Source organism: Aedes albopictus, chromosome 2, assembly GCF_035046485.1.
Source record: "Aedes albopictus strain Foshan chromosome 2, AalbF5, whole genome shotgun sequence".
In the NCBI taxonomy this organism is placed as follows: domain Eukaryota; kingdom Metazoa; phylum Arthropoda; class Insecta; order Diptera; family Culicidae; genus Aedes; species Aedes albopictus.
In genome coordinates this window covers 425,619,705-425,633,508 of record NC_085137.1, presented here as the reverse complement: position 1 = coordinate 425,633,508, position 13,804 = coordinate 425,619,705, and the positions used below count along the sequence as shown (strand labels likewise).

The window sequence follows — 13,804 nt, the reverse complement described above, 5'->3', positions numbered from 1 at the left end:
GTCAAATGGCCGCACTGGCCGAAATGCTTCCATGATGTTTGAATCACTATCAAAAAATGATATATGATCCAAAAAAAAAATATTACTCCATGTTATATGTTATAGGCTCTCTTTTTTTTTTCTTGACCAATGAACACTGCATGATTGTAGGTAACATGTGAAAACAGTCCCCTTTGCTTTATAATTAAGGCGTGATTATAGTTTTGTAAGATATATCCCTCCAGTTTTTTTTATTTATTTATTTTTTTATTTATTTATAAGTGTAATTTTACCAAAACATTATTTCCCAATACTCAAGTTCTTTCATTTATAAAACTGACAATTAACTCCCATCCAACAGCTCTATGTTTTATTTCCCCGAAAGAATATCGGAATTCCAAGCTCAATTCAGCTTGCATCTCCTTAGTATTATTATGCCTCAAGTTCCAAACCAACAGTTCGGATGTCATAGTTTTACCAAATAATCTATACCAACAGTACAGACAAAATATTTCTTGAGTAGTTAACCCCTCATTCCCTCATAGCATTCAACATTTTTCACTCTGATGGAACCAGCAGTTCACATCTCTTTATCTTCCAAACCAACAGTTTGGAGCTCTTGGTTTCACAGAACTATCTTCTAAACCAACAGTTTAGATTCACCTCCCCCCCTGAAGGAATCAAGGACACTCGCACATACACATTCCGGTCAAAAATCTTGAACCAACAGTTCAAGTTGCTAACTCTCTGCTCTATCTCTACCTCTCTCAGTTAACCATTACTTACCGCTTCAGAATTCTTTCCATGAGCGACGCCAAAGCTAACAGCGCCTTTCCCATCACCAACACTAATTCATATTCTAAGCAATATCATTCAAACTCCACACCACCGCTTTCTTTTCTAGTTCCACTCGTATTTCACGATTGACAGACTTTGTTGCTCGCACCATCACTATGATAAAATTGACAATAACCTCACTTGTATCACCCGGACAACAGGGCGTAGTACCCTCCATTCACTACAATCATGCTTTCAGTGTTGTTGGTCAAGATCCCATAGTAAAATCAGCGGTAAAATGTCGAAAATAGCACTCACCTGGCTCACCAAACGCCAAAAAGTTTATCTCGAGGGTCTGCCTGCCAAACAACTCACAACCGCGATAAATAAATCCCCAACCTCGTTCGCCAAATTGTTACGTCCTCGATTTCGGAATTTGTCACCACCAAACACATCTAGTCCGGTTTAGTCGCGCACTCAGAAAGCCATCTTTATTTCACCCGTTCTCCCTATCACACCGCTTATTCTATATTGTCCTTCCCCCTGTAACTGAACATTCTCTTTATTCCTCGTGACTCAAGTTATTTGACACTCTTAAGATTAATACATCACAGTCGGGTGTGGGGAAACTTCGTGTTTCAACCGACAATACGAGCTATAATATCAATATCATCAGCGAAACCAAGCAGTTGAACGGACTTCGTGAAAATCTTTCCACTCGTGTTTATCCCCACTCTCCTATTTACACCCTCAAGAGTCATGTTGAACAGCAAGCACGAAAGACCATCTCCTTGTCGTAACCTTCTGCGAAATTCGAAGGGACTCGAGAGTGTCCCTAATTCTCGAACTACACACATCATTCGATCCATCGTCGCCTTGATCAGTCGTATCAGTTTAGCCGGGAATGCGTATTCGTGCATAATCTGCCATAGCTGTTCTCGATCGATTGTGTCATACTCCGATTTGAAATCGATGAAAAGTGGTGTTTGGGCACGTTGTATTCGCGGCATTTCTGTGACAGCTGGTGGATGACGAACATCTGGTCCGATGTAGCGCGTTCACCCATGAATCCAGCCTGATATTTCCACACGAACTCTCTTGCAATCGGTGATAGCCGACGGCATGAAATTTGAGAGAGTACCTTGTAGGAAGCGCTCTGTAGTGTGATCGCATGATAGTTCCCGCAATCCAACTTGTCGTCCTTTTTGTAGATGGGACACACGATTCCTTCCATCCATTCCTCCGGTAATACTTCCTCCTCCCAAATATTGGTAATGACCCAGTGTAGTGCTCTTACCAGTGCTTGTCTACCGTATTTTAGTAACTCGCTTGATAGTTGATCTGCTCCAGTGGCTTTGAGACGGGCTTGGTGGTCTAGTGGCTACCGCTTCTAATTCGTATGCAGAAGGTCATGGGTTCAATCCCTGGCCCGTCCCTTCCATCCTACTTTGTACCTTTCTATCAACTTCCTCTCTCTCTCTCTCTCTCTCTCTCTCTCTCTCTCTCTCTCTCTCTCTCTCTCTCTCTCTCTCTCTCTCTCTCTCTCTCTCTCTCTCTCTCTCTCTCTCTCTCTCTCTCTCTCTCTCTCTCTCTCTCTCTCTCTCTCTCTTTCTCTCTCTCTCTTCTCTACATATACAACTCATGTATATTCATACACTGAGGAAAAAAATTCTTAAGAAATTCATCACAACGGTCTTATGAAAAATGTCATAAGCCTCTTATGAAAATCATAAGATATCTTATGAAACGTTGATCCCGAAAAGCCAAACTTTGCACTCCAACCGTTTCAACTTTCGAAGCGTCGATAGGCACGTTAGTAAAGCACGCGTTCTCCGATCTCGACGACCCTGTTTCGATTCCAGGTTGAGATTTTGTTTGATGTTGCGCAAAAATATTTCATAAGATGTCTTATGAAATGATATCATAAGAATTTCTTATGGAAATCAAAACTTTTTCTTCTGTCGAAATTTCATTAGACAAACTTATGCCCTTCTCAAGATCAGTTTACTCAGTGAGTGCTGCTGTCGAGGTATGGCGGATCGAATGTCCCTCCAGCCATTGTCAAGTATAGCTGCGCCAAGCTGCTCTTCTGTTGATAGGGCCACTGCTAGCTGCTGCGCGTAGTCTTGAGCCACTTCTACGCTACGCAGCTAGGGGTAGTCGGGGTAATTTAACCAATGGAGCAATTTGAGCACCACTGGAAAATCACTTAAAATCTATAGTAATTTTTGAAAAAATCCACCTAGGAGCTCCAATGCTGGCCTGATATTGAAGCGATTGAAACATTAGAACGAAGTAATTTAGTCTCATAGTAAATTGGGAAAATAAAATTTAAAATAATTTTATTTTATTGCCAATTATTGTTGGCCAAATTACCCCGACAAGGGCTGAACAAAAACATCTCATGAGACTTCTCTTGTTTAAATACCTTAAACAACTTTCAAATTAGTTTGTTTTCTGTACACTTCAAGTTGATACTATATGATTCAACACCAAGCGAAGCATAGGTATTAAGTTTGTATTGCATTAGGCGATAAAAATTCATTATTGAAAATAGGGTGCTCATATTACCCCGACGGTTCAAAAACGACCCAAAAACAACACTTTTTTCAAAAACCATATTTTGGCATTTAAACACGATTAGACTATGATATGTTTATGCAACTAGTTTAGTATTATCAGAAACATTCTGGCCATACGATGTACGAGAGATTCAACGTTGTTTTCTGCATCTTCAATCGACTTTTGCTTAAGTTGGCCAAATTACCCCGATTTACCCTACTCGATGTTGAGCCGCGGTGTTCGACTTCGACGGTTTAGAACATTGGTCGATTTGGTTTTCTGTTTGATGATCGGGCGATCTGCAGTTGACTATTGTGGATAGTCCATACCATGGAATGCTGCAAAGTTTACGCATCGCAGGCCGTCACCATTCGATACTCTGATTTTTCCTGTCGCTTTTTACGGGCCATGAATCGGAGATTCTTTGGAGTCTTTACGTAAAATATATTTTGGACACTTCCATTTACCGTTGTTAGCGTCCAAAAAATAATGGCGCTTTGATGTGCCCAAAATATGCTGGTTAGGGCAGTTCAGACTTTGAACATGTCAAAAATTCAAAGCTCTTATATGATCATTGCAATCCTTGGTGCAAAACTAGAGTCCTGTCAAATTTTCAGTCATTTCGGTGATGATTTAATGGTGGCCCAAAAGCGAATTAGGTTTATATGGGAATTACTATGGAGAATTTTTGGAAAAAGGTTTTCCGCGCTGTAGAGCATTACTACATGGATGAAGTCATAGGGTCAAAGCCGAATTGAATTCTTCAGATCTCAATGATGAATGCAATGAACATATGGGAGCTTTGAATTTTTGACATGTCCAAAGTCTGAACTGCCTAATGCTGGTTCCCCTAATCAGCAGAGAACAAGGGGCCGTCGGTTTCATGGTACACGCACAAGTTGGTTTTTGGCTTTTGCAATTGATGAGGACCTAAGAACTCTAAACGTTCAGGGCGAGGAAGCGATTTTCCCAGGACCGAGAACAGTGTAGACACTAACCTTAACACTAAGCTGACGAACTCAATTGGGACGTTACGCCAAATAAAAGAAGAATCGTAGAGTAGTTTGCGATAGGGTTCCTAATATCCGATTGTGGCATAAATCGAAACAAGAACCATAAAGGCAATTAGAGCTCTAAGTGGGAATTCGCTTGATGCTTGATGATGCTTAATATGTTGCCGGAGTCGAATTGCCGATAATACTCAAAGTCACCCTATGTAGGTAAACTTTTAAGCATAATTTTAGCTGAAAAGTAGGTATTTTAGGAATTCTAAAAATTGTTCATTCAAAAATTCATTGCCGTGTAGATTATGTACAATACATTTAGGAAGTGGCATTTCAGAGATCATTCATTCGTATCTTACAAAACATGGTTCGGGAAGAATCTGATAGTTTCCCGATGAATGCAGTGACCGATACTGGATTTGTCTCATGATTTACCAATTTTATAATATGTAATGTAAGTTTCAACTCGATTATATTTAGATCTATTAGATCGCGCATGATGTTTGGCTTTCTCTTTACAATCTATGTAATAAATTCCTAGCCACGTACAACTTTTCAATGTACCTATATTAGTGTAACTTAGCGTAAGAAAATATATTTCCAAACTCTCCACAATGGGTCAAATATTACCGATCTGGAACTCAAAGCTTCAAACAAATATCGTTTCGTTCGTAAGTGACTATAGGGGGTATGCTTCTCCAACCAACAGCTCATCACTGACTGTAGTAGTACTGCAATTATCACGGTACACCGGAAAGATCGAACTAATGTACAATTTAGGGCATCCTTCTAAAACCAACACACAAAAGCAGTTGTTTGTTGAGATAAATCAACTTGTTTCGAACATAACACGGCACAAAGAATTGTAATTTACATTTACTTTTTTGACAATGATAAAAACAATAATCAGAATAGATTATCATAATTATTTTACACAAGACCAAAACGCCCCTCGAAGTCTTCAATCTCAATACATGATCTTTTCTATTCATGTTCCGCGCAGTGTAACGCGTAGCTGTGGGGTACGGCTAGGAGTGGTTTGGATTGCCTTTTTTGTTGTAAAACATATATTAAGTGCATTGGATAGTAGCCTAGCCTGTCGAGTACCTCCTTTCTTAAGCTTTTAGTAGATATATGCGTGTGGATAATGTCTGGTCTAAGGAAACGCCTAGGTATTAATGAAGAGTTACGACGGACCCACAACGAACTGGATCCGCTTGTCTCTCCGTCCCTTTAGTTAGCCCACGACATCAGTTCCTTCATGTCCGGATCATCATCATCCTCGACAACAGCTGGAACAACAGATAACGGGGATAGTTCAGTAAATGTTCGTTGAAGATATGACGAACGCGAATGATAAAACTTACCCTTTTTCTTCTCTTTCGCCTTGGCGGGCAGATCGGTGGCTGGCACGTCCGGCAGCTGGTCCGTCTCCGGCTGCACCCCGAGCAGTTCCTTGTCCAGCTCTTCCTGTTCCAGCTCCTCCAGCTCCTTCTCCAGTTCGTCGTCGTCGATGTCCTGGCCGAAGCCCACCGCCGTCGAGACGGCATTGGAGATCTCGTTGGCGATATCGTTCTGCTCGGCAATGTCGTCCATCATCTCGTGCACGTCGTCGATATTCCTGCAAGAGAATCAGAGAAATTAGTGAGAAGATCGGTTATGCGAACAACGACTCCGGCGACATACATATCTTTGTGGGCTGCCTTGAGGGCGTCTGAGGCCTTCTTCATTGTGGTCAAGACGGCTGTGTTGGTGTTGGCATTCTCCAGGGCTTCCCGTTGCATTTCAATCGTGGATAAGGTGCCATCGATCTGAGTCAGTTGCTTCTCGTATCGCTTCTTTCGCTTGAGGGCCTGGAGTGCAGCTGCAAATGGAGAACATTGGAATTATAAGAATTAATATTTCTCTTTTTGGCGTAACGTCCCAAGCATGATACTCAGCAATGTGTTCTAAGAGCACTTTCGCAGTTATTCACTGAGAGCTTGATCATTACTAAAAGTTCATGGACAAAATACAAAAGCTCATTTGAAGAGGGTCACGTTAGTTCGTTTGTGGTTCCATACTCTTGAACATAGCCAGGCCCGGATTAAGGATTGTGGGGGCCCGGGGCCCGAGCAGATGCGGATAATAACCAAAAAAGGTCTTTGTGGGGGCCCCTAAAATGTGGGGGCCCGGGGCCCGCCCCCCTCCCCGGCCCCCCGTACATCCAGCCCTGATGTGCCGTTTGGTTCGGAACTCTAGGAATAGGAAGGAATGACATGGTGGTGCTAGTTAGCATTCAAATTGTATGCCTTGGAGGAATTCCGGAAGGAATTCCTGGAGGAATCCCGGGAGGAATTCCTGGAGGAATCCTGGGAGAAAGTCCTAGAGGAATCTCGGGAGCAACTCCTGGAGGAATTTCGGGAGGAATTTCTGGAGAATCCCGAAAGGAATTCCTGGAAGAATCTCGGAGAAATTCCTGGATGAATCTCGGGAGAAATTTCTAGACAATCTCGGGAGAAATTCCTGAAGGAATCCCGGGAGGAATTCCTGGATGAATGCCGGGAAGAATTCTTTGAGGAATCCCGGGACGAATTCCTGAAGGAATCCCTGGAGAAATTTCAATTTCTGAAGAAACCCCTGGGCCGATTCGGAGAGGAATTCCTGGAGACACCCTGAGAAGAATCCCGGGAAGCATTTGTGGAAAAATCCTTTTACGAATTTCTAGTTGAATGGAATTACTGAAGCAGTCTCGGGAGTAATTTTCGGAGTACTTCTAAGTGGATTTCCCTGATGAACTTCCGGAGGATCCTCGGGAGCAATTACTGAAAGAATCCCTGTATTAGTTTCTGAAGGAATCCTAGGAGGAGTTCCTTCAGAAATTTTGGGAGGAATTCCTGGAGTTATTCGGGTGAGTCAATTCTGAAGTAAATTATCCAATAAATAGGAAGTATTGGTGTTGTGAACAGAATGTAATTATATTGTGTTATTCTCAAGATATTCACTTCAAAAGAAGTGTACTTATTTGAAGACGCTTGTCACTCGGGAATCTAGGTTGCGGGGCGTATACGAACTAATTAGCGCCATTTTGCAGGAAAACTTTAAAATAATTTTCATTACCAAATAGCCCTTGATGTATTGAACACTTTTGCCGAAGACACAAACTTTCTATACATTCACAATCTCAAGATCTTCAAGCTAAATTTAGCTTTTAATCCATAATTTGAATACACACTAGCGCCATCTACCGGGCTAATTCCAATTTAATTTGTTCGTCATAAGATTGCCCTTGGTCTATTGAACAATTTTGTCGAAGACAGCATTATTCTAAGAAGTGACGATCACAAGATACGATCATTCGTGTCGTGGGGTCCAATGGACCCCAGGGGACCAAAATCGTCCGATTCAACTTTGACATAAAAAATAATCCATAGTACGCCATGAAATATTTGTTATTTTTGCACAAATAACTCATCGCGGTGTAGTTTGAGGCTAGGATAGGATACGACAACTAGTCAGCCCAAAAGAGACCAATTTGGGGACCAATAATCTTAGCAACGCAGAAAAACAAGACAGCAAGCTGTAAAATTAGACAGAGAAGTTGCAGGTACTGTGAAAATGGAGCCGATATGTCAATCCAAACTTTTTTGCGGCCACTTCAAAGTGGCTCTGGGGTCCAATGGACCCCAGGTATCCATTAGAGGGTTAACAAAAAATAGGTGCAATGTTTGCGAACTTTAACATGCGAGCAGGCATATTTGCCATTTATCAATGAAAAATTTCATTTTTCTTACATAAAATGCTATTACTTCACCTAGCTATTTAAATACGTTACCAGTCAAATTTTAAGTAAAACAATTGGTTTTCCTAATATTGAATCTACCCTTTTTCATATGCTGGAAAGTTTGGGGCAAATCAATCACTTTGAAATTTGACACCCTTGGCGTAGAAGTGCGTGGAATGTGTCATTTGTAATTTGATGTACACTAACGATTGTTAGGCTCGAATAATATCTTTTCATGAAGATGAAATAAATAGACATGGCGAGCTGGGACTCGCTCTCTTATTGTATCAACCACACAGCATTTCATTAGATAACTAGGAAGAAGAAATCTCCTTTAATAATACACGGACATAAAAGTGACAAACTTTACAGTGCTAGTTGAGTAAATACACGAAAGATGGGTAACAAAATGTGCACAAACAGATGCATAACAATATGCATGTAAAAATAGCCGCAACTATCCATGGTGAATTTAAAATAATGACAGCGGAAATATAATGGAACAGACTCACCGGATTTAGCTCCAAAATGCCCCTTAGGCCATCAGCAGTGTTCACTCTTTGTAGCACTTTTCACACAGTCAGTCAATTCGTAGTCATTGAATATGAAACCGATCGAGAAACATCTTCATAATTACCTACGTTTATGGCTACGATTCCTTCCAAAAACACTCCACAACAATCAAATGGGAAAAGATCTGTGTAAAGCACCGTTAAATGTAATCGAAAACGATAATATTTTATCAGAAATTTAACACTTTGTAAGATGTTTACAAATATTCATTGACTTTCATTCAGTTGACAAACGAGTATCGAGCAGCTGAATATGAATATGCAGGCAAGTGAATGAAAATTGCCGCACGGTGAACTTCATTTCGTCTGCTCGAACATTTTGCGCCCTGGTCGTAAATCCATTTCGGCTGGCACGCACGCCATTTCACTGGTATATCGTCTCATTTTAATGAGTAATGGTTTTAAGTTGAAACACATTAGGTTTCTGTCCTCACCATTGCTAGTAGCAACTATGACCAGCTTAGCTAACTATGTTAGCTTATCTTAGACTGACTGCACATATCTATGGTTGCTACTCCGTGATTGACCCGAACCAATGACAGTTGCACAATGAATCAACTGAATAATTGACTGGGAGTGGTCCACATTCTCACTGTGCACGCTTCGGAGGCTCTCTTTAACGGTACAATAACGGCGCCGGCCTCGTCCTTGCAGTCAGGTTGGAAGAGGGAAGGAATGTTAATAGCAACCTTTGTTATGTGAAAGTTGGCGTTTACGTCTGCACCACCACGTCTGCAATCGAAATTGCAAGAAAACAATAAGAGCTAGAAGTTTGATGTCAAAAAACGAATTTGTTTCAAAGTGGAACAGGGGCCACAACTTTGCCGAAAAAAGAATTTTAATTCATTACGCATGTTTCAAAGATAATTGACAAAAACAAACTAAAACACACTACTTTTGAGCTATTTGCTCTAGAAAACTTAGTTATTTAACTAAACCAATCGATTCAAAGAAGTCATTTGATAGAAAGTCAACAATCTTTCGAATAAGGGTCAAAAAGCTGCGATAAGTTTGACTATTTTAAAGTTATAGCCAGTTAAGGCAATAATAATCAAAAACATGGAAAGTTTAACAACTATGTAACGGTTGAGATTTGACCATATGCGTAGAACAATTTTTCTCACCACTTATGGTCCTCTATCACCCTTTTTAAAAAGTTTGCACTCACGAACCTAACACCCTGTATATGTTTTATGAACGAAATTCTAATCTATGGATTTGCAGTATAGCTGAAATATTTCTTCCCAAGATTGACAAAAACCAATAGTTTGTGATGAAATTGTCCGCGTGGATTTGTAGTACTGAATCAATTGCTCGACACGACCCTATGTCTCACATACGATTATGCGTATGATTCATTGGAAGATAAAAATCTGATGCTCTTCTTATGTTTGACAAACCTTGTTATTTTTTTAGAAAATGTATACTTTTAAGGTTCAGCTCGAACCTGGAAGCATTTTCTCATTTTTTCGATTTTTGATTTTTTTTATTAAATAACGAAGCAATAATTCCAAAATCGGTTTTCGTGCACATGTAAAGCATGGATCAAGGTATCTTCTGAATTTTTTTGAGGTGGAAAATGTTATCCATTTTTGCAGAAACTATTTTTATGTGAAATTTTGTTCAAAAATGGTTTCTTCAAAAACGAAAAACATTTTCCACACCAAAAAAAGTCAGAAGACACTCTGATCCATACTCTACATGTGCACAAAAACCGATTTTGAAAATATTGCTTCGTTATTTAATAAAAAATCAAAACCAAAAAGTGAGGAAATGCTTCCAGTTTCGCCTTAAGCTGTCTTACCTTTAGTAATATTTCTCACTATTTTTTGACTAGATAGTCAAGGGCGTTGGAGATTCACAGAGAATAAGTTTAGTTATAGTACTACAGCGCCATAGGGGATCACTCACACTACGTTTCGGTAGAACGGCATTTTGTCCTACTAACAAACAGATGCTACTGATCTAACTTAGCATAAATCCGCAGCTCAATGCACGTGCCCTGTTGGATTTCATAAGCCTCGGAGAATATTATCACATTCAATGGTATTCCCACACACATTATTGTCCCACCAAGGGTCTGACTGGGCTCATAACCCCCCTCAGTGGTAATATGTAATATCCTAACTAGTTTGGAATTACATTTCCCGATACACACATAAGTGATTTCGACAACATACCGTTGCACTATGTCGTAGTATGATTGACATCACTATGGATTACTGCAGGAATTTATACTGACCTGCTTACTCTCACACGAAATTTGACGTTTGAGAAGTGTCGGCACCGCTCAAACGTCAAACTTTCTGTGAGAGTAAGCAGGCCAGCATAAACTCGTGCAGTGGACCATTGCGCATTTCCCACCCCACTGAACCCCTTTCACAGTTAGCACAGTCTTTTGCGCACTCATTCAACATCTTTAAGTTAATAAGTGCGTTTTTTCAATAAATTTGTAAAAAAAAAGTCTGAGGGTCCACTATGTATTGCTTAAATCTAAGGGATTCTACTATTGTCACCGATTTAACATGGTAAGAGATACGATCTACCCAATAGTGGACCCCCGGGTATCAGCTTTGCGAGTACCTCATCACTGAATCGATATAGAATAATTCTATATCATCTAATTATTAGCACCTTAGCACTGTTAATTGTTATCTATTAGTTATCCTATCAGTATTGTTTTTTCCCCTCAAAGTTTCCTTGACCCGATAAATGTACAAGATGGTTCACGTATGATTAATAAATTCAATTACAATTACAATTACTAAGGATAATTAATGCAAAATGATTATGTTATTATAAATTTAAGATGTGTATAGTTTTTGTTTGTATCCGAGATGAACTAGCCTGGGGTTGAAAATCTCGTTAATATAGATAAACAACAGTTTTTGTTTGTAATATCTAGGAAAGACATAGAATTTGTTGCACAATTGTTGATACACCAATAAGGATATCATATTAGCCTGTTTAATGACGAAAGTTGAACTTACTCGAAGATGCTCTTACTCATTTTATCAACAAGCGGATAGGTAAGAGCGGAATGCAGCAACTTCGAGTAAGTTCAACCTACGTCGTTTAACAGGATTACTGTTTTCTCGACTAGAAAAATTTTCAGCTACTAAGGGATACGCTATTGGTTAAAATCATTGCTGGAAAATTCATTTCGTCATATCTAAATTCAATCACCTACAGGTCAGTTTAGAAGCTGAACCTGAGAATATGGTATATGAAAAACTTGTGCGGCTAGACCAGTTCTACAAGAAAGTCACGGAAAAAACGATATTTTTCGAATATTTAAGGTAAATGTCACGTACTACCTTCGAAATATGCCTAATGATATTCACGGTGAATATCATTTGGCATTTTTCAAAGGTAGTCCGTGACATTTACCTTAAATGTTCGAAAAATAGTGGTTTTTCTGTGACTTTCTTGCAGAATTGGTCTAGCCGCACAAGTTTTTCATATACCATATTCTCAGGTTCAGCTTCTAAAATGAGCTGTAGGTGATTGAATTTAGATATAGCGAAATGAATTTTTCAGCACTGGTTAAAATACCCTAACTTCACGCAAAAGCGGGCCGAGCGAATCACTACAGACCATCTGTTATCCCGGATTTCACATAGAGTAGATTTAAAATCCCATGTAAACCTCATCTGAATTGCGCAAGCTTAGTTTTCAACCTGCTGAAACTGATTGCTCTGTCAACCCCAAGGCACGATACCGAGCGGATGTTGTGAAGAATACGACCTACGAGATAGCTATCTGAGTCTGCAATCATTTTGTTTAAAATCCATAACTAGGTATGAAATTAGTTTTCCACTTTTTGATATTTTTCGTGTGTTGTTCGCGCTACATCTTCAAACATCGAAATGAGTCATCCAGCCTAACTTATCAAGTGTACATTATCAAAACAGTAAAAACTTTCCCTGCTAATCCACTGCCCTTCAGCACGTCACCCCACCGATCCTGGCACTCACCTCTCTTGTTTTTGGTTCCGTTCTTCCGCGCTGTGTCCAGTTCGACTTCGATCTTTTTCTCGAGGAATTCCTGCTTTTTGGTCAGCATATTCTCGATATCCCTCAGCTTCTGGATGGCTTCGCTGGGCGTCGGGGCTGGTTCGCCCTTCTTTCCGGAAAATAACTTCCCGAAGAAACTCATCTTGCTGCGTGCGTCTCCGCTTGTCTGTCTTGAGGGTTCGACAAAACAACAAAAAATCGGGAACTAACCGAGCGCTGCGCTGCTGTTCAAGGACTTTCTCTGAAAGACGAGGGTGAGCGAAATATGATTAGCAACAATCCGTAAACATGGTGCTAGTTTACTGCACTAGCGCGCGACAAAATCGAACTTTTTCTGATCAACCCAACTTACCTTCGATCTGCAGCTAAATTTGCACAAATCAGATTATTCCAAACTGCGAGACAACAACCACTTTTCACAAAAATTTCGCAGTTTGCGTTCCAGACGAAAAAACTTTTGGTTTCCTTTTTCACTCCGATGCGTCACTTCATCGAGCAAAACAGCAGCGAGCGCTGGTGACAGGTGTTCGTCGAAAATCGACGAAAAAGGTTTCTTCCTCGCGTTGACATTTTAGTGGTTCGTGTCTCCGCTAGGTATCACGGCGGCTAAATAAATATTACACTGAAACAAAATCTTTGAGCAATTGGAAGCGTATTTCACCGAAAGGTCAGATAGGCCCAGGCTTGACAGAAACTCCCTCGCGAGAAAATGAGGAAGCGATTTTGGCGATTTTCTCCTCATGAGGAGTGAAAATAAACTCAGAAATCACAACGCAAATCCTCAGCAGCATCGAGCGCGAGCTTGCCGCGCAGCGAGGGCGAGGAGTTTGTCCAACACTGAGCGAAAAAAACTAGCGAAATTCATCGGAATACCTTATGAAAATTTGCTATAACTAATTCTTATAGATCACATAAGAATACCTTATGAAAAATAATCGTGCTTGCTATGACAAATTTCATAAGATAGACTTATGAAAAGAACAAAAAAAAACTTAAAATGATGCAGACTGGATTCGATCCATGAACGTCGGGATCACCGAGCCCGTGTTTTATCCCGACCGACGCTTGAGAATACCATTTTGCTAAACATGAATAAAAGCCAAGCTGTTAGACGATTTTACGTCATAGAGT

The 13,804-nt window shown here is 40.2% G+C and overlaps 1 protein-coding gene across 1 annotated transcript; it reads right to left on the bottom strand.

Annotated features, from left to right (window-relative positions):
- Positions 1–4,868: 4,868 nt before the first annotated feature.
- LOC115265270 (charged multivesicular body protein 4b) lies at positions 4,869–13,185 on the bottom strand. The gene is made up of 5 exons (XM_029869702.2): positions 13,026–13,185; positions 12,635–12,914; positions 6,009–6,186; positions 5,690–5,943; positions 4,869–5,614 (listed from the first exon to the last, which is right to left on the bottom strand). The coding sequence occupies exons 2-5, from the start codon at positions 12,813–12,815 to the stop codon at positions 5,556–5,558; spliced, it is 672 nt and encodes a 223-aa protein (XP_029725562.1). The 5' UTR covers positions 12,816–12,914; positions 13,026–13,185; the 3' UTR covers positions 4,869–5,555.
- Positions 13,186–13,804: the final 619 nt, after the last annotated feature.